Source organism: Polypterus senegalus, chromosome 5, assembly GCF_016835505.1.
Source record: "Polypterus senegalus isolate Bchr_013 chromosome 5, ASM1683550v1, whole genome shotgun sequence".
In the NCBI taxonomy this organism is placed as follows: domain Eukaryota; kingdom Metazoa; phylum Chordata; class Cladistia; order Polypteriformes; family Polypteridae; genus Polypterus; species Polypterus senegalus.
In genome coordinates, this window is record NC_053158.1 from 3244301 (window position 1) to 3266688 (window position 22388).

Here is a 22388-nt window from a genome sequence, read left to right on the forward strand (position 1 = left end):
GTAATAGTCGGCGAGGTCACAAAGGACCCCAGGGTAACTTCTAAGCAACTGAAGGCCTCTCTCACATTGGCTAATGTTCATGTTCATGAGTCCACCATCAGGAGAACACTGAACAACAATGGTGTGCATGGCAGGGTTGCAAGGAGAAAGCCACTGCTCTCCAAAAAACATTGCTGCTCGTCTGCAGTTTGCTAAAGATCACGTGGACAAACCAGAAGGCTATTGGAAGAATGTTTTGTGGACGGATGAGACCAAAATAGAACTTTTGGTTTAAATGAAAAGCGTTATGTTTGGAGAAAGGAAAACACTGCATTCCAGCATAAGAACCTCATCCCATCTGTGAAACATGGTGGTGGTAGTATCATGGTTTGGGCCTGTTTTGCTGCATCTGGGCCAGGACGGCTTGCCTTCATTGATGGAACAATGAATTCTGAATTATATCAGAGAATTCTAAAGGAAAATGTCAGGACATCTGTCCATGAACTGAATCTCAAGAGAAGGTGGGTCATGCAGCAAGACAACGACCCTAAGCACACAAGTCGTTCTACCAAAGAATGGTTAAAGAAGAATAAAGTGAATGTTCTGGAATGGCCAAGTCAAAGTCCTGACCTTAATCCAATCGAAATGTTGTGGAAGGACCTGAAGCGAGCAGTTCATGTGAGGAAACCCACCAACATCCCAGAGTTGAAGCCGTTCTGTACGGAGGAATGGGAAAATTCCTCCAAGCCGTGTGCAGGAATGATCAAAGTTACGGAAACGTTTAGTTGCAGTTATTGGGGGTCACACCAGATACTGAAAGCAAAGGTTCACATACTTTTGCCACTCACAAATATCTAATATTCGATCATTTTCCTTAATAAATAAATGACCAATATAATATTTGTGTCTCATTTGTTTAACTGGTTTCTCTTTATCTACTTTTAGGACTTGAGTGAAAATCTGAAGATGTTTGAGGTCATATTTATGCAGAAATATAGAATCTTCTGAAGGGTTCACAAACTTTCAAGCACAACTTGTAATTTGATAAATATTGTGTATGTCTTTATTTGTAACTTAGACAAATCAATGTAATATTAGTGTCTAATTGGTGAGAAGCTTTCATGTTTAATGAACCCCCTTTAGGTCAGACTGGAGAATTTTATTTCATGGTTGGTGGAGGGGCCTAAAACCAGTCTGACAAATCTCAAGCCTCTTTTTCAATCAATCAACCCCCCCAACAGGAAGCCAAACTACCCAGCTGGCAAGCTTCACTTAACACATGTTTTTTTGGGGGGGCAGGTGTGAAAATAAGCCAGTAACTGGGGAACATGTCAGACCAGAATTCTGTTGGTCTAAAGTTGTCTCTTTGGGATTGGTTTGAATCCGAAGCTATCAGTGATACCAAGACACCCCATTGGCTGTAGGATCTGAACAGAGAATGTATACCTTTGGTTGCTTTATCCCTCCCTCACTCTCTCGGACACCATCACAATGAATGAGAATCTCTCACACTGAAAAGAAGACAACACTGAGAAGCACAAGTCAGCAACCATGTTGAGACAGGCATGCGGCCTGTCCTGAAGAACGCTGACCAGAAATGATGATTTGACTTGAAACATTTTAAGTAACAAACAAGTCCGTGTGCAGCCTGAAACTACATACAGTGGTACCTCAGTATACGTCCGCTTCAGAATAAGTCCAACTTGGTATACGTCCTGTTTGGACGTGAAAAATTTTATTTGGTATACGGCCTTTGTTTGGAATACAACCCGCGTGCTAGAACACCGCATGTGCGCTACCCTTGTTTACCTCTCTTGAGACAAAGCCACGACTGTCCACGAGCGTCAGTACACCAGTTGCTAGCATTCAGTGAAAAACCCGCCTTATAATTCTCTGTGAATTTTCACATGATTTTGTGTTTTTTCGCGTAAATTTTAATTGGTTGTTGAAAAGTGTGAAGGTGTGATGCGTATCCGGGACTTGGCTGCTGCATACCGAACGACGGTATCTACGACTGTGAATTAAAAAATAAAGTGAGGTTCAATTTTCATTTTGTTTCATCTAATTGCTTTTGTATTTATGCATTTTAGTATTAAGCAGTGTTTAAATTATTTTATACAACCCCATCAATGCATAATATGCCAATAACAATAGAATTTTTTTTCATAGGAGCGGATTAATCATTTTCCCATTGTTTCTTATGGGAAAAAATTGTTTGGTATACGTCCTGTTTGGTATAAGTGCAAGGATCAGGAACGGATTAAGGACGTATACCGAGGTACCACTGTATCAGCATTTATCAGGTTGTATGGTTGCCAGTGTTCACTTGTACTTAATTTTTTGTTATTACGTATGAATATTATCAGTAATACATTATTTAAAGTGTAACTTAACTCCTGCTTGTCTTTTATTCTATGTAATTGCCTGAGGTTATAGATGTAGAAGGGAAGGTGGAGAGAAGTTATAAAGTACAATACCTTAGAAACAGTATGGATACATAGAACTAATACGTGCTTCGAAATCAGAACGAGACAAAAAACAACGGAAAAAGATCTCCTCATACTGATGGAGTGATGGACTGAGTATAAGAATGTTTTTTATTTACTTTTTAATGCATTCAAGAACGGAAAACACTTCATTCTAAAATTCCGTAACATCAATTTGACGCCCCCTGGATGCTGTGACCAGGGGACAGATGTCCCCCCTTGCCACCCCTTAGCTACGCCCAATTTTCGCTGCATTCATGTTACCTTCACAAGCCCACCTGAGCTTTCTGCAGAGAAATGTCCCCACAGTCTGTGGCTGCCACACCAGCATGGGTCACGCGCCATGGTGTGTTTTTTGTAAACTTGAAGATGTGACATGGTGAGTAGTCTGATGGATCCATTTTGGTCTCATCAGACCTCAGAACCTTCTTCCTGATGATTCCAGAGTCCCTCACGTGCCTTCTGCTGAGATGTCCTGTGAGTTTTTTCCTCCTTTCAACTCTTCCATAAAGCTGTGAAGCTCCTGAGTAACCGTTGCGGTCCGCACAATTTTCTCAAACTTAGTCTTGAAATTTTGAATAAAATGCGAAACTCTTTGCTAAGCTCCTTGAAAAAGTAAAACGGACTCAGCTAGGGAATTTGAACTTTATAACATTCCATCCATCCATCCATCCATCCATCCATCCAGGGTAAGGTCACGGGGAGCTTGAGCCTTTCCCAGTGTTTATGAGGCACAGGGCAGGAACGGCCTCTGTAGTGGACTGCAGCCCATCATGGACATTGTGAATTCGTTTTTTAAATCCTATGGTTATGCCTTTGTGTTTCAGTTGTATATTATTGTGTATTTGTACAGTCCACGAGTCTCATAAGCGGATTGATTTATTTGTTCTTCTTTTGTTTTTTTGCCAGGAGAAACCTGGAATTTAAGGAAGTATGGAGACCATTTCCATGATGGGAAGTCCTCGGAACAACAGTAAAGCGGTTTTCTTACCAAATGGCATGAATGGTATTAAAGAGATAAGCAAGTCGACCATTGGCATCCTAGGATCTGGAGACTTTGCCAAATGCTTGACTATACGGCTCCTCAAATGTGGATACCACGTGGTGGTCGGCAGTCGAAACCCTAAGAGAGCCGCCGAGTTTTTTCCGCACGTCGTCGATGTGACCCATCACGAAGATGCGGTAGCAAAATCCAATTTCATTTTTGTCGCCATCCATCGAGAACATTACGCCTCCTTATGGGACCTCAAGCACCTTTTAGTCGGCAAGATCCTTGTGGACGTCAGCAATAACAGCCGAATGGACCAGTACCCCGAGTCCAACGCCGAGTACCTGGCGTCATTGTTCCCGGAATCAATTGTGGTTAAAGGATTCAATGTCATCTCCGCCTGGGCTATGCAGTCTGGGCCTAAGGATGCAAGCAGACAGGTAACGGAGATCTTGCCTTTTCTAACAAGTGGTTGCTTCCTTTATCCCTTGCTGTCTAATTTTAAACTGTGCATTTTTTTAATGAAACATGTGTGCTGATTCACTTTCTTAATTACTTGTGAGGAATAAAAGGACGTTGTCCTTGTTCAGACAAATGAAAATCCTTCCCCACCAAAACCTAAAGTCACCGTCTGGAGGTCACACAGACCACAGCATGCTTTTTCCTTAGCAGTTATCAGAAACAATCCCACAATTCATTGGAGCTAAATTCTATTCTAAGGCTTCACAAGAAGGCTTTTGTCTTTTTCACTGACTAAAGAGGGCGTCTATTGTTCTATATCTTATCTCAGAAATGTAGAATGCGCATCACATTTCACATACTTGGGATCAACAGTACAGAGTAACGGGGAGTGCAGAAGAGAGGTGAGGAAGAGCGTGCAGGCAGGGTGGAGAAGAGTGTCAGGAGTGATTTGTGACAGACGGGTATCAGCAGGAATGAAAGTGAAGGTCTACAGGACGGTAGTGAGACCAGCTATGTTATATGGGCTGGAGATGGTGGCACAGGAGACAGAGCCGGAGGTGGCAAAGTTAAAGATGTTAAGATTTGCATTGGGTGTGATGAAGATGAGGACATTAGATAGATAGATAGATAGATAGATAGATAGATAGATAGATAGATAGATAGAGTGAAAGGCACTATATAATGAATAGTTATTAGTTTTGTAATATGCTCTGGTGTCATAGATAGATAGAGTAAAAATAGATAGATAGAGTGAAAGGCACTGTATAATAGATAGATAGATAGATAGATAGATAGATAGATAGATAGATAGATAGATAGATAGATAGATAGATAGATAGATAGATAGAGTGAAAGACACAGCAGCATAAGAAAGGGACTGATAAAACACAATATTAAATTAGAAGAGTGATAACAATGCAGGTAGTGAAAGGCACAGACAATAACTTTGTATAATGTTAATCCCAAGTGGAAATTCACATATTACCCCCAGTTGCAGGTATAACAGAATTGAAGAGTCCCCCGAATTGAAGAGTCGCATAGTGTGGGGTCTCCTCAGTCTGTCAGTGGAGTAGGATGGTGACAGCAGTCTGTTGCTGAAGCTGCTCCTCTGTCTGGAGATGATCCTGTTCAGTGGATTCTCCATGATTGACAGGAGTTTGCTCAGCGCCCGTCGCTCTGCCACGGATGTCAGACTGTCCAGCTCCATTCCTACAATAGAGCCTGCCTTTCTCACCAGTTTGTCCAGGCGTGAGGCGTCCCTCTTCTTTATGCTGCCTCCCCAGCACACCACCGCTTAGAAGAGGGCACTCGCCACAACCGTCTAGTAGAACATCTGCAGCATCTTACTGCAGATGTTAAAGGACGCCAGCCTTCTCAAAAAGTATAGTCGGCTCTGTCCTCTCTTACACAGACCATCAGTATTGCCAGTCCAGTCCAGTTTATCATCCAGCTGCACTCCCAGGTATTTATAGGTCTGTACCCTCTGCACAGTCACCTCCGATGATCACGAGGTCCATGAGGGGCCTGGTCCTCCTAAAATCCACCACCAGCTCCTTGGTTTTGCTGGTGTTCAGGTGTAAGTGGTTTGAGTCGCACCATTTAACAAAGTTCTTGATTAGCTTCCTGTACTCCTCCTCTTGCCCACTTCTGATGCAGCCCACCATAGCAGTGTCATCAGTGAACTTTTGCACGTGGCGGGACTCCGAGTTGTATTGGAAGTCTGATGTATGTTGGCTGAACAGGACCGGTGAAAGTCCAGTCCCCTGCGGCGCTGTTGTTACAAATGCAGAATGTGGCTTCGCATTGTCCTGCTGAAATAAGCAGGGACGTCCCTCAAAAAGACGTCGCTTGGATGGCAGCATATGTTGCTCCAAAACCTGTATGTACCTTTCAGCATTAATGGTGCCTTCACAGATGTGCAAGTTACCCATGCCATGGGCACTAACACACCTCGTACCATCACAGATGCTGGCTTTTGAACTTTGCGCTGATAACAATCCGGATGGTCCTTTTCCTCTTTGGCCTGGAGGACACGACGTCCATGATTTCCAAAAACAATTTGAAATGTGGACTCGTCAGACCACAGCACACTTTTCCTCTTTGCGTCAATCCATCTCAGATGAGCTCAGGCCCAGAGAAGCCAGCGGCGTTTCTGGGTGTTATTGATAAATGGCTTTTGCTTTGCATGGTAGAGTTTTAACTTGCACTTGTAGATGTAGCGACGAACTGTCTTAACTGACAATGGTTTTCTGAAGTATTCCTGAGCCCACGTGGTAATATCCTTTACAGAATGATATCGGTTTTTAATGCAGTGCCGCCTGAGGGATCGAAGGTCATGGGCATCCAGTTTTGGTATTCGGCCTTGCAGCTTACGTGCAGAGATTTCTCCAGATTCTCTGAATCTTTTGATGATATTATGGACAGGAGATGATGAAATCCCTCGATTCCTTGCAATTGTACGTTGAGGAACGTTGTTCTTAAACTGTTGGACTATTTGCCCATGCAGTTGTTCACAAAGTGGTGAACTTCGCCCCATCCTTGCTTGTGAACGACTGAGCCTTTTGGGGATGCTCCTTTTATACCCAATCATGACAAACACCTGTTTCCAATGAACCTGTTCACCTGTGGAATGTTCAAAACTTTCCCAGTCTTTTGCTGCCCCGTCCCAGCTTTTTTGGAACGTGTTGCAGGCATCAAATTCAAAATGAGTGAAGATTTGCAAAACAGCAATAAAGTTTATCAGTTTGAACATTCGATATCTTGTCTTCGTAGTGTATTCAATTGAATATAGGTTGAAAAGGATTTGCAAATCATTGTATTCTGTTTTTATTTATGTTTTACCCAACGTCCCAACTTCATTGGAATTGGGGTTGTAATTGCAGCGTTTTAAGTAACACAATACTATATAGATATAATGTAAAAAAGGCGATATCCCTCCCATAGTGATACGGCGGTAAAAATCACATAAGAGAAAATAACTTAGCTTTTAATGATGATTTACGCGGCATAACAAACGAGGAAGCGATGACAAAACTTTGTGTATAGTTTGTCATCTTTGTCAGGATTTTCAGGACAGATGACGTTATTACCCATCCGTCCATTGGCTTCAAAGTATTTGGCTGATGTCCAAGTCTTTTATACTGGTTCCTCCACATGCAGGCTCCCAATTAGGTTCCAAACAAGTCAAGGAGAGGATTCCATTTCATCTCTAACATACAGAAGTAGTACAAGGCCCATTTTCATAGTTGTACCTTCTCTCTTCAAATACTTGCCTAGCAGTTCTAAATGCTGAAAGCCCATGTGTGCTAACTTTGGCCTGGCCTGTACATGTGAGTCGATTTATAAAATAATTATTGTACAGAGCACAGTGACATTCAATTTATATTCTTATTACAGATAGATAGATAGATAGATAGATAGATAGATAGATAGATAGATAGATAGATAGATAGATAGATAGATAGATAGATAGATAGATAGATAGATAGATAGATAGATAGATAGATAGATAGATAGATAGATAGATAGATAGATAGAGTGAAAGGCACTGTATAATAGATAGATAGATAGATAGATAGATAGAGTGAAAGGCACTATATAATGAATAGTTATTAGTTTTGTAATATGCTCTGGTGTCAGATAGATAGATAGATAGATACTTTATTAATCCCAAGTGGAAATTCCCATACTCCAGCAGCAGCATACTGATAAAACACAATATTAAATTAAAGAGTGATAACAATGCAGGTATAACAGACAATAACTTTGTATAATGTTAACGTTTACCCCCCCAGTTGGAATTGAAGAGTCGCATAGTGTGGGTCTCCTCAGTCTGTCACTAGCTGCTCCTCTGTCTGGATGTGATCCTGTTCAGTGGATTCTCCATGATTGACAGGAGTTTGCTCAGCGCCCGTCGCTCTGCCACGGATGTCAAACTGTCCAGCTCCGTGCCTACAATAGAGCCTGCCTTCCTCACCAGTTTGTCCAGGGGTGAGGTGTCCCTCTTCTTTATGCTGCCTCCCCAGCACACCACCCGTAGAAGAGGGCACTCGCCACAACCGTCTGGTAGAACATCTGCAGCATCTTATTACAGATGTTGAAGGACGCCAGCCTTCTAAGGAAGTATAGTCGGCTCTGTCCTCTCTTACACAGACCATCAGTATTGCCAGTCCATTCCAGTTTATCATCCAGCTGCACTCCCAGGTATTTATAGGTCTGTACCCTCTGCACAGTCACCTCCGATGATCACGCAGGTCCATGAGGGGCCTGGTCCTCCTAAAATCCACCACCAGCTCCTTGGTTTTGCTGGTGTTCAGGTGTAGGTGGTTTGAGTCGCACCATTTAACAAAGTTCTTGATTAGCTTCCTGTACTCCTCCTCTTGCCCACTTCTGATGCAGCCCACCATAGCAGTGTCACCAGTGAACTTTTGCACGTTACAGAACTCCGAGAGTTGTATTGGAAGTCTGATGTATGTTGGCTGAACAGGACCGAGAAAGTCCAGTCCTTCGCGCTGTTGTTACACATGCAGAATGTGGCTTCGCATTGTCCTGCTGAAATAAGCAGGACGCCCTCAAAAAGACGCCGCTTGGATGGCAGCATATGTTGCTCCAAACCTGTATGTACCTTTCAACATTAATGGAGCCTTCACAGATGTGCAAGTTACCCATGCCATGGGCACTAACACACCCGTACTCATCACAGATGCTGGCTTTTGAACTTTGCTGATAACAATCCGATGGTCCTTTTCCTCTTTGGCCTGCAGGACACGACGCCCATGATTTCCAAAAACAATTTGAAATGTGGACTCGCCAGACCACAGCACACTTTTCCTCTTTAAGGCCAGTCCATCTCAGATGAGCTCAGGCCCAGAGAAGCCAGCAGCGCTTCTGGGTGTTATTGATAAATGGCTTTTGCTTTGCATGGTAGAGTTTTAACTTGCACATGTAGATGTAGCGACGAACTGTCTTAACTGACAATGGTTTTCTGAAGTATTCCTGAGCCCACGTGGTAATATCCTTACAGAATGATATCGGTTTTAATGCAGTGCCTCCTAAGGGATCGAAGGTCACGGGCATCCAGTTTTGGTATTCGGCCTTGCAGCTTACGTGCAGAGATTTCTCCAGATTCTCTGAATCTTTTGATGATATTATGGACAGGAGATGATGAAATCCCTCGATTCCTTGCAATTGTACGTTGAGGAACGTTGTTCTTAAACTGTTGGACTATTTGCCCATGCAGTTGTTCACAAAGTGGTAAACCTCACCATCCTTGCTTGTGAACGACTGAGCCTTTTGGGGATGCTCCTTTTATACCCAATCATGACAAACACCTGTTTCCAATGAACCTGTTCACCTGTGGAATGTTCAAAACTTTCCCAGTCTTTTGCTGCCCCGTCCCAGCTTTTTTGGAACGTGTTGCAGGCATCAAATTCAAAATGAGTGAAGATTTGCAAAACAGCAATAAAGTTTATCAGTTTGAACATTCGATATCTTGTCTTCGTAGTGTATTCAATTGAATATAGGTTGAAAAGGATTTGCAAATCATTGTATTCTGTTTTTATTTATGTTTTACCCAACGTCCCAACTTCATTGGAATTGGGGTTGTAATTGCACAGCGTTTTAAGTAACACAATACTATATAGATATAATGTAAAAGGCGATATCCTCCCATAGTGATACGGGCGGTAAAAATCACATAAGAGAAAATAACTTAGCTTTAATGACGATTTACGCATAACAACGAGGAAGCGATGACAAAACTTTGTGTATAGTTTGTCATCTTTGTCAGATTTTCAGGACGGATGACGTTATACCCATCCGTCCATTGGCTTCAAAGTATTTGGCTGATGTCCAAGTCTTTTATACTGGTTCCTCCACATGCAGGCCCCCAATTAGGTTCCAAACAAGGCAAGGAGAGGATTCCATTTCATCTCTAACATACAGAAGTAGTACAAGGCCCATTTTCATAGTTGTACCTTCTCTCTTCAAATACTTGCCTAGCAGTTCTAAATGCTGAAAGCCCATGTGTGCTAACTTTGGCCTGGCCTGTACATATGAGTCATTTATAAAATAATTATTGTACAGAGCACAGTTCAATTTATATTCTTATTACAGATAGATAGATATGAAAGGCACTATATAATAGATAGATAGATAGATAGATAGATAGATAGATAGATAGATAGATAGATAGATAGATAGATAGATAGATATGAAAGGCACTATATAATAGATAGATAGATAGATAGATAGATAGATAGATAGATAGATAGATAGATAGATAGATAGATATAGGAAAGTCACTATATAATAGATAGATAGATAGATAGATAGATAGATAGATGTGAAAGGACCGGATGCCCAGAAGGACCGGAGGAGGGCTTATGCTTCCTCCAGACCATGAGGGGCCAACCGCCGTGGTGGCTTTGGGGACCACAGGAACAGAGCTTAGAAGCTCAACCCTATAGGGGCCCGTGGTCACCACCAGGGGGCGCCCAGATGCCTGAAGAGCCCTGGCCCTCAGCACTTCCATCACACCCAGACGTGCTGGGGGGAAGAAGACCAGGGACACCTGGTGTGCTTCTGGGTGCATAGCTGGCACTTCCGCCACACCAGGGAGTGCTGGCAGTCGCTCATTGGGAGACACCTGGAGCACATCTGGGTGGGTATAAGATGGTCGCCTCCATTCGATGGCTGGAGTCAGAAGGAAGAGGACAGAGCACAGAAGGAGAGGAGAGGAGTGGAGGCGGTCAGCAAGAGAGAAAAGGCATTATGAGAGGCCTGGACGTGAAGGGTGATTGGTACGGGGTACTGGGTTGTGTGTGCACTTTGTAAATAAACGTGTGTTGGGTGCTTCAACGGTGTCTACCTGTCTGTGTCCGGGCTCTTCCACACAATAGATAGATAGATAGATAGATAGATAGATAGATAGATAGATATGAAAGTCACTATATAATAGATAGATAGATAGATAGATAGATAGATAGATAGATAGATAGATAGATAGATAGATAGATAGATATGAAAGTCACTATATAATAGATAGATAGATAGATAGATAGATAGATAGATAGATAGATAGATAGATAGATAGATAGATAGATAGATAGATGTGAAAGGGTCTATTGTTCTTTGTGTAAACAAAAACTTCCTAATGTTTATGCACAATTTCCCCTTCACAAGTTTCCAACTGTGTCCCCGTGTTCTTGATGAGCTCATTTTAAAATTCAAGTCTTGATCCACTATACTAATTCCCTTCATAATTTTAAACACTCAATTATGTCACCTCTTAATCTCCTTTTGCTCAAACTGTAAAGGCTCAGCTCTTTTAATCTTTCCTCATAACTCAACCCCTGTAGCCCTGAATCAGCCTAGTCGCTCTTCTCTGGACCTTTTCTTGTGCTGTTATGTCCTTTTTGTAGCCTGGAGACCAAAACTTCACACAGGACTCCAGATGAGGCCTCACCAGTGTGTTATAAAGCTTGAGCTTTTACAAAATTTCAGATCTAAGAAGCATGAAAAAATCCTAAACTCCCTTTACTGATTCTGACAATAACTTTATGCACCAACAGCAAAACACACAAACCCAGAACATTGAAGTAATTTTAAAAAAAGTGTGCCACCATCTTAAATAATCTTCAAGTGATCACATCATTTTATACAGCTTTCAGTTGTCAGTTGATAGATATGGATCCCCATTTCCAACAACATTATGGACACTGGCAACCGTAGGAATGTTCATGAAAACTACTTAATAAATGAAGAAGAGTCTTCAGTCATCGTTATATATGAACTCCAAACATGGATGACCTTTATTTACACCTAGAGTTAGAGTCCCACATGCTCTTATAAATGCAGCACACCAGAGTGAACACCTCTAACTGAGCACTTCCTTTAATCAGCTAGGTTCATTTATATAACACATCTGAATTAGAGCATTAGAACAATCGGGACGAGAACAGGCCATTCAGCCCCAATGAAGCTCACCAGTCCTGTCCACTTAATTCTTCTAAAATAACATCAAGTCATATTTTGAAAGTCCCTAAAGTTCTTCTGTCTATCACACTACCTGACCACTTATTCCATGTGTCTGTGGTTCTCTGTGTGAAGAACTTCCTGATGTTTGTGTGAAATTTCCTTTTCACAAGTTTCCAAACGTGTCCACATGTTCTTGGTGAATTCATTTTAAAGTCACTGTCTTGATTCACTGGACTGATTCCCTTCATCATTTTAAACACTTCAGTCATGTCACCTCTTAATCTCCTTTTGCTTAAGCTGTAAATGCTCAGCTCTTTTAATCTTTTCCTCATAACTCATCCCCTGTAGCCCTGAATCAGCCTAGTTGCTCTTCTCTGACCTTCTCTTGTGCTGCTATGTCCTTTATGTGGCCTGGAGACCAAAACTGCACCAGGACTCCAGATGAGGCCTCACCAGTGCGTTATAAAGCTTGAGCAGAACCTCCTTGGACTTGCACTCCACACGTCAGGGCGCTATATAACCTGACATTCTGTTAATGGCTTCTGAACACCATCTGATAGCGTAGATTCCACTTACAACTTCAAAATCCTTCTCATAAGGTGGACTTTTGATTTTCAGATCTCCCATTGTGTATTCAAATGTAACATTTTTACTTCCTACGTGTAATACTTTACATTTACTGACATTAAATTTCATCAGCTACAAATCTTCCCAAGCCTCTCTGCTGTCCAAGTCCCTCTGTGATGAGTCAACGGAGTCTCGATTATCTACCAACCCACCTTTCTTGGTATCATCTGCAAACTTAACCAGCTTGTTACTTATTTTCTTATCCAAATCATTTATGTATATTAAAAATAGCAGCAGTGACCCCTGCTGGACACCACTCTTAACATTACCTAATTCTGATAAGGGTCATTGCACCATCACCCTCTGCCTCCTGTGCTTTTACATTTCATCTTGGCCGTATGTTTTATTGTAAAATTCGATAAACCAAATTTTGTCTCACGCCTAGAACTGTGATTTTGGATCCACGCTACTTCTGGTTGCCTTGTGTGTGTTCTGCCGTTTTTTGGTTTTTCTTAACCCCTCGAGCTCTATAAAGGTGTGACTAAGCACTGGTGTTGTTTCTCCTACAGGTGTATGTTTGCAGTAACTCGGTGGAAGCCCGTCATCAAGTTCTGGAAGTTGCCCGCCAGTTAAACTTCATTCCTGTGGATCTGGGCACTCTGTCTTCTGCCCGTGAGATTGAAAGCATCCCACTTCACCTGTTTACTCTGTGGAAGGGTCCCGTGCTTGCGTCTGTCAGTCTGTCAATCTTGTTCTTCATTTACTCTTTCATTAGAGACATCATACATCCTTATATAAAGAATCAGCAAAGCGACTTCTACAAGATCCCCATTGAGATTGTCAACAAGACTCTGCCAGTTGTAGCAATCAGTCTTCTGTCTTTGGTGTACCTGGCCGGCCTGTTGGCAGCAGCTTACCAGATCTTTTATGGCACCAAATATCGAAGGTTCCCTCACTGGCTGGACGGTTGGCTTCAATGCAGGAAGCAGCTGGGACTGCTCAGCTTTTTTTTCGCCTCGGTTCATGTGATGTACAGCCTGTGTTTGCCCATGCGCAGATCGGAGCGTTACCTCTTCCTCAACATGGCTTTTCAGCAGGTAAAGTACAAGGCCTTCACGTTTGCTTTTATTACTGTGTGAAGATGCTTTGGTGAGTAAAATGATCAGCAAAGCAATTTTAGGGTCATCTTTTAAAACACATTATTAAAATGGTGTCCAGAAGCTTGGAGGTGTTTAGGAGAGATGGCAGTGGAGTTTTTAACCAGATTGTTTAATGGAATCTTGGAAAGTGAGAGGATGACCTGAGGAGTGGAGAAGAAGTGGACTGGTGGGCCGATATTTAAAAATAAAGGGGATGTACAGGACTGCAGTAACAACAGGGGGATAAAATTGATGAGCCACAGCATGAAGTTATGGGAAAGAGTAGTGGAAGCTCAGTTAAGAAGTGAGGTGATGATTAGTGAGCAGCAGGATGGTTTCATGCCAAGAAAGAGCACCACAGATGTGATGTTTGCTCTGGAGGATGTGGATGGAGAAGATTAGAGAAGGTCAGAAGGAGTTGCATTGCGTCTTTGTGGACCTGAAGAAAGCATATGACAGGGTGACTGAGAGGAGCTGTGGTATTGTATGAGGAAGTTGGGAGTGGCAGAGAAGTATGTAAAAGTTGTACAGGATATGTATGAGGGAAGAGTGACAGTGGTGAGGTCTGCGGTAGGAGTGACGGAGGTGGGATTACATCAGGGATCGGCTCTGAGCCTTTCTTATTTACAATGGTGATGGACAGGCTGACAGACGAGATTAGACAGGAGTCCTCGTGGACTGTGATGTCTGCTGATGACATTGTGATCTGTAGTGAGAGTAGGGAGCAGGTTGAGGAGACCCCGGAGAGGTGGAGATATAAGAGGAGAGGAATGAAGGTCAGTAGGACCACCAAGACAGAATACATGTGTGTGAATGAGAGGAGGAATGGTGAGGATGAGGGAGTAGAGTTGGCGAAGGTGGAGGAGTTTAAATACTTGGGATGAATAGTACAGAGTAACAGGGATTGTGGAAAAAAAGTGAAAAAGAGTGTGCAGGCAGGGTGGAGTGGGTGGAGAAGAGTGTCAGGAGTGATTTGTGACAGACGGTATCAGCAAGAGTGAAAGGGAAGGTCTACAGGACGGTGGTAAGACCAGCTCTGTCATATGGGCTGGAGACGGTGGCCCAGGAGACAGAGCTGGAGGTGGCAGAGTTAAAAATGTGAAGATTGGCATTGGATGTGACGAGGATGGACAGGATTAGAAATGAGGACATTAGAAGGTCAGCTCAGGTGGAATGGTTGGGAGACAAAGTCAGAGAGGCGAGATTGTGTTGGTTTGGACATGTGCAGAGGAGAGATGAGGGGATATTGGGAGAAGGATGCTAAGGATAGAGCTGCCAGGGAAGAGGAGAAGAGGAAGGCCTTAATGAAGGCCTATGGATGAGGTAAGAGAGGACATGCAGGTGACGGGGTGACAGAACAAGATGACGAGGACAGAAAGATATGAGAGAAGATGATCTGCTGTGGTAACCCCTAACGGGAGCAGCTGAAAGAAGAAGAAGAAGATGACTGATTCTAGCAATAACGTTATGCAGCAACAGCAAAACACACCAACTCAGAACCTTAAAGTAATTTAAAAAGTTTGCCAACATCTTAAATAGTCTTCAGGTGATCGTATCACGTTATACAGCTTTCAGTTGTCATGTGATAGATATGGATCCCCATTTCCAATAACATTATGGTCACTGTCAACAGTAGGAATTTTTGTGGAAAATACTTAATAAATAAAGAGGAGTCTTCGGTCATCATTACATAAGAACAGACAAAATGGACATCCTTTATTTACACCTATAGGTGGAGTCCCACATGCACTTGTAGATGCAGCACGGCAGACTGAACACCTCTGACAGAGCACTTCCTTTAATCTACTAGGTTCATTTGCAAAACACATTTGAATTAGAACTTTAGAACAATCTGGACGAGAACAGGCCATTCAGCCCAACAAAGCTCGCCGGTCCTGTCCACTTAATTCTTCTAAAATAACATCAGGTTGAGTTTTGAAAGTCCCTAAAGTCCTACTATCATATTACTCAGTCACTTATCCCATGTGTCTGTGGTTGTCTGTGTGAGAAACAGCGTCCTAATGTTTGTGAGAAATTTCATCTTCATGAGTTTCCAGCTATGTGTCCCCATGTTCTTGATGAACTTATTTTAAAGTCACAGTCTCGGTCCAATGGACTAATTCCCTTCATAATTTTAAACACTTCAATCAGGTCACTGCATCAGTAAGAGTGAAAGGGAAGGTCTACTGGACGGTAATGAGACCAGCAATGTTATATGGGCTGGAGACGGTGGCACAGGAGCTGGAAGTGGCAGAGTTAAAGATGTTAAGATTTGGTGTGACGAGGATGGACAGAATTAGAAATGAGAACATTAGAGGGTCACCTCAGGTTGGACAGTTGGGAGACAAAGTCATGTTGGTGTGGACATGTGCAGAGGATAGATGCTGGTTATATTGGGAAAGGGATGTTAAGGATGGAGCTGTCAGGCAAGAGGAGAAGAGGAAGGACTAAGGGGAAGGTTTATGGATGTGGTGAGAGGAGACATGCAGGTGGTGGGTGTGACAGAGCAAGATGACGAAGACAGGAAGATATGGAAGAAGATGATCTGCTGTGGCAACCCCTAAACGGGGCATTCAAAAAATGAAGGAGAAGAAGGCATTAAGAAATGGAAAGAGTATGGCAGAGTTGTAAATTGGTTGGAGGAGGCTATCCACAAAAACTGAAGAAGACGAGCAAGGAAGGCCACCAGGAGACCTCTGAGAACTCTGAAGGAGTCACAATCTATAGTTGATGATCTTGGAGAGACTGTAGACAACAGCTTGTAGCTTTATGGGAGGTTCTGCAAAGAGAAAAAACCCACTGGACATCTCAGCAGAAGGCACACGGGAGACTCTGAAGTGAGCTAGAAGAAGGTCCTACAGTCTGATGAGACCAAAATGGAGCTTTTTTTTAGCCAGCAAACAAAAACCCACATAATGTGTGCATAATTACAAGCCCACCATCCTTGCAGTGAAGGGATGGCAACATAAGGCCGTGGGTGATACTTGTCTGCAGCAGGCCTTGGAAAGCTTTTAAGGGGAAAGTGCAATGCAGCAAAATACGCCTGCAAGTAACCTGCATTTTGAAAGAACATTTGGTGTCCAGGAAGACAACGGGTGTTTACATAAAGCCAAAGCTACACGGGGGTGGTCTCCAAATAGCAATGTGAATGTTCTCGAATGACCGAATCCAGATTGAGAATTTTTGGTGGGACTTGACAAAGACTCTTCACTTGTGATCCAGATGTCACCTGACAAAACAAAGAAGAATGGAGAGAAAGGGCTGTGGTGATAGACTGAGGCCTGTCATGGCTTCCGTCTACTAAATGCTGACTTGAATGTTTAAGCAATCAATAGTGTTGTGTTTTATATTTGTAATTCATTTGGAGCAGTTTGTTTTCACTTTGTCATTAGAGAGTCTTTTTCTGTGTCAAAAAGTCCTTTTAAATCCACTCTGACTCAGTGGTTTATTCCTGTGACCCAATGTTGCCTGTTTTGTGTCTTCATGATAGTTAAGGCCTGGATCTTGGTTTTTTATCCAGGCTCTGATCGGGGCTCTTGAGAGACTGAGTGAGGAGTCTGAGGGTCTGGGCTTGTGACGGTCCTGATAAAAACCAACATCCAGGCCTTTAGTGACCTCTTAGGCACAGCCATCAGCACTGTGAGTGTCTGCGGAGAGAGTGTCGACCTCATCGAGAGGTTTACTTACCTCAGCAGTGACATTCATGTCTCTGGTGACTCTTCCTATGAAGTCAGTAGATGGACTAGAAGAGTATGGGGGAGACATTAGGTCACTGGAAAGGGGTGTGTGGTGCTCCCAATATCTCTGCAAAAGGACGAAGGTCCAAGTCTTTAGAGTCCTGGTGCTTCCTGTCTAGCTATATGTTTGCAAGATATGGATGTTATCCAGTGACCTGAGACGAAGACTGGACTTCTTCATGTGTGTCTCTTCAGAGAATCCTTGGGTACCGCTGGTTTGACTTTGTGCCAAATGAGTGGTTGCTCATGGAGTCCCGAATGAGGAACATTACCTGTATTGTGACGGAGTGTCAGTTATGGCACTATGGCCATGTGGTGTGATTCCTCGACGGTGATCAAGGTTGTAAGATCCTCATCGTTAGGGACCCGAGTGGCTGGACCAGGCCAAGGGGACTTCCATGTAACACCTGCCTGCAGCAGATAGATGGTCATTTCTGGAGCTGAAGACTGGACCACGTGTTTGCTTGGGGGGTTCCCAACCAGGATCCCAAGCTGTTTCATTGTGTCGTGGGTGCGGCAACACGCTGTACTAGTGCATGCTCCTCAACCTGACCTGACCTGACGATGGTTGTCCCGGTTCCCCCTTTTTAGATTTACCGGCGATCTTCATCCCGAGGTTCCCTGTAAAGAATCTCTTGGGGTTGGGAGTAGGTGACAGTTCAGCCTGGCCCACAACGACCCATTGCCAGGCGTTTCACAAACTTTTCATGACCCTTTCCCATTCAGCACTTCTGATTCACGACTCCCAAGTTCAGACATGACTTGACCCAAAATGGATTGGAACCCATGGCCCATGGGGTAAGAAACACTGTTGTATATTAATAGAGGTGGTAAACATTTACTACAGGCACTCTGAGGTCATTTCTGATTTGAAATGTCTGGTAGCTTCTTCTGTTTGCTTAGTTTTCCCGGTGCTCCCTCTTAAGTTTTACTTGTCTTTTCCTGGATGCTGAAGCAGAAATTCAGGGACAAACCTGACACTTTGAGTTCTTCATTGCAGGTTCACGCTAATATTGAGAATTCCTGGAATGAAGAAGAGGTTTGGAGAGTTGAAATGTACATATCCTTTGGAATTATGAGCCTTGGGCTACTTTCACTCCTGGCTGTGACATCCATTCCATCTGTCAATAGTGCCCTCAATTGGAGGGAATTCAGCTTCATTCAGGTGAGTTTTGCTTCATTTTTGCATACATTTAGTCAAAATTATGGTTCTCTCTCCTTCATCTGTTCTTGACACAGTTTTTGGAGTCGGTTTAGACAGTCGCTGTATCAAAGCATGATGGGAGACTGTAGGGATTTGGGACAGTTTGTTCCTGACAGTGGTATCCATCAGGTGGGCTTCTCCCAGAGAATATACACTCACCGGCCACTTTATTAGGTACACCTGTTCAGCTGCTTGTTAACACAAATATCTAATCAGCCAATTACATGGCAGCAACTCAATGCATTTTGGCCTGTACAAATCGTTGAGGCGACCTGCTGAAGTTCAAACCGAGCATCAGAATGGGGTAGAAAGGCGATTGAAGTGACTTTGAACGTGACATGGTGGCTGGTGCCAGGCGGCCAGGTCTGAATATTTCATAAACTGCTGAGCTTCTAGGATTTTCAGACACAATCATTTCTAGGGTTTACAGAAGATGGTCCGAAAAAGGGAAAATATCCAGTAAGGGCGAAAATGCCTTGTTAATGCAAGAGGTCTGAGCAGAATGGCCAGACTGGTTTGAACTGATAGAAAGGCAACAGTAACTCAAGTAAGCACTCGTTACAACCGAGGTGTGCAGAAGAGCATCTCTTAACCTTGAAGCAAATGGGGGGCTACAGCAGCAGGAGACCACAGCGGGTGATACTCCTGTCAGCTAATAGGCCAATGAGGCCATAATTCACACAGACTCAGCAAAATTGGACAATAGAAGATTGGAAAAACGTTGCCTGGTCTGATGAGTCTTGATTTCTGCTGCGACATTCGGATGGTCGGGTCAACAACATGAAAGCAGGGATCCATCCTGCCTTGTATCAATGGTTCAGGCTGGTTCTGGTGGTGGTGTAATGTTCTGGGGGATATTTTCATGGCACACTTTGGGCCCCTTAGTACCAACTGAGCATCGTTTAAATGCCACAGCCTGCCCGAGTCCTGTTGCTGATCATGTCCATCCCTTTATGACCGCAGTGTCCCCATCTTCTGATGGCTACTTCCAGCTGGATAGCCCGCCATGTCACAAAGTCCCAGATCATCTCAGACTGGTTTCTTGAACATGACAAGGAGTTCACTGGACTCAAATGGCCTTCACAGTCACCAGATCTCAATCTAGCAGGATGTGATGAAACAGGAGATTCACATCATGGATGTACGGCTGACAAATGTGCAGCAACTGTGTCATGCTGTCATGTCAATGTGGACCAAAATCCCTGAGGAATGTTTCCAGCAGCTTGTTGAATCTGTGCCATGAAGAATGACGGCAGAATGAAGGCAAAAGGGGGTCAACCCGCTACTGGCCAGGTGTACCTTATATAGTAGGAAATTGCAGCTTTACTAAACCAAAAAAAAAGGGGGAGCCACTGAGCCCCAATCCTCCAGACACAATTACACCTAACACAGTCACGGGTTCCAGTAAATGTTATTTGCACAGCACCGTCATTAAACAGACAATCACAGCCCAAGGCATCATCACCACAGTTTCTTTCCTTTCCTTCCACTGCTGTGGTGAGTTTTGTCCCCAGATGGTGTCTTTTATGTTAAACCTGGGAGTACTTCCAATGACACAACACAGTATGGCGGGAGCACTTCCAGGTCATGCGGAAGTTCCTCAAAACAGGGAGACCTTCTCCCAGCAGTGCCCAGGGATCCAGACAGGGTTGCCTTTCTAAATTACATGTCCTATGAAACCCTGTGGGAGTCCAAACTGGGACTGTAGCAGAGCAGCAAAGCCACCTTTTGACCTGGGGGGATAAACTCTCCCTCTGATAACCGGTCTACCCCTGTCCATTCATTATATGATTGCCCTGACTGAACCAAGTGCCATTCCATCTGGGTTGTACCTTCTCTTACATAGTCTCTCCATTATGGCCTCCCAGCCGGGTAAGACATCGCTTTCCATTCCAGTGAGGATGCCAGTCCAGCATTTTTAATATATATATAAATTAAATAAAATATACTGTACATGTCCTTCCCCTGTGACATGGCAGCAAGTCTTACATGTAAAAAGAGTAAAAATAGCACCAAAGAAAGGATACACTTGGCTTCTTTTAATATGGGCTTACACATTGATAAATAATCAGTTGAAGGAAGCTCCTGGCAAAGCATGACGCAGTAGTGGGGTTCCTGGTCTTCAGCTCTGACCACTTTGAGAGTTCGAGAGGCCTGGTCCCAGACATACAGTAGGCATGCAGAAATGTCTTCTATCTGTCCATGGCTTTCAGTCACACTTGGGAGGGATTTAAACCGTTTTTTTTTAACAGTCTTTGTTTGCAAAATAACAATATATCATTGACAGACATGACAGTCATTCTTTGCTGACACAGAGCAGTTTTAAACAGCACACAATAACCACTGACCATGAATCACCAAATAAGGAGCTGTGGCCAAGTGCAACAATGACAGCTCCACGAAATGGAAAAATTTGGGTCGGCAACTGGGTCGTTCCACTTATTATCCAAAACAAGAGCAACAATAACACTCTTCGGTATGTGTGTCGCACAGAGCAGGACTGAAATGTCAACCAGAGTAATTAGGCTGGGTAGCCACATGCAAGGTCACTTCCATATTGGAGCTCCATCTGCTGGGAAGCTCTTGCCAGAAATGATGCCTCCTTCTGGGAAGCTTGGGCTTTTATAGGGGATGAACCAGAAGGGGCGGAGTCAGTTTCCCCTCACTGACACTAACACTGTGGAGAGAGAAGAAAACGAAGGCATTGTTAGTGATAGTGCCACCTCTTGTACTAGTGGGTTATTATATACCTCAGCAGAGCCTGTAAGGAGATTCTCTGAGGTGCATGTGTGACAGAGTGCACACCAGCTCACTTTTAATGGCCATCTTCTTGAGGTGGTCCATTTGTCTCTCAATATCTGTTTTTCACCCTATAGATAGATAGATAGATAGTGTGGCAAGTGGCTGGGGTTGGTACCCAGCCGAGATGCCCAGAAGGACCGGAGGAGGGCTTATGCTTCCTCCAGACCATGAGGGGCCAACCGCCGTGGTGGCTTTGGGGACCACAGGAACAGAGCTTAGAAGCTCAACCCTATAGGGGCCCGTGGTCACCGCCAGGGGGCGCCCAGATGCCTGAGGAGCCCTGGCCCTCAGCACTTCCATCACACCCAGACGTGCTGGGGGGAAGAAGACCAGGGACACCTGGTGTGCTTCTGGGTGCATAGCTGGCACTTCCGCCACACCAGGGAGTGCTGGCAGTCGCTCATTGGGAGACACCTGGAGCACATCTGGGTGGGTATAAGATGGGCCGCCTCCCTCCATTCGATGGCTGGAGTCAGAAGGAAGAGGACAGAGCACAGAAGGAGAGGAGAGGAGTGGAGGCGGTCAGCAAGAGAGAAAAGGCATTATGAGAGGCCTGGACGTGAAGGGTGATTGGTACGGGGTACTGGGTTGTGTGTGCACTTTGTAAATAAACGTGTGTTGGGTGCTTCAACGGTGTCTACCTGTCTGTGTCCAGGCTGTTCCCCACAATAGATAGATAGATAGATAGATAGATAGATAGATAGATAGATAGATAGATAGATAGAGTGCATCCGGAAAGTATTCACAGCGCATCACTTTTTCCACATTTTGTTATGTTACAGCCTTATTCCAAAATGGATTAAATTCATTTTTCCTCAGAATTCTACACACAACACCCCATAATGACAACGTGAAAAAAAGTTTACTTGAGGTTTTGCAAATTTATTAAAAATAATAAAATTGAAGAAAGCACATGTACATAAGTATTCACAGCCATTGCAATGAAGCCAAATTGAGCTCAGGTGCATCCTGTTTCCCCTGATGATCCTTGAGATGTTTCTGCAGCTTCATTGGAGTCCACCTGGTAAATTCAGTTGACTGGACCTG

At 43.7% G+C, this 22388-nt stretch overlaps 1 protein-coding gene across 1 annotated transcript in view; it reads left to right on the forward strand.

Annotated features, from left to right (window-relative positions):
- Positions 1-22388, forward strand: part of LOC120530111 (metalloreductase STEAP2-like) — a 49275-nt gene that overhangs the window by 8638 nt on the left and 18249 nt on the right. Inside the window, exons 2-4 of the mRNA XM_039754287.1 lie at positions 3375-3893; positions 13029-13556; positions 18336-18500. Coding sequence (XP_039610221.1) covers positions 3399-3893; positions 13029-13556; positions 18336-18500 — 1188 coding nt within the window. The 5' untranslated portion in view covers positions 3375-3398. The remainder of the gene's footprint in view (positions 1-3374; positions 3894-13028; positions 13557-18335; positions 18501-22388) is intronic.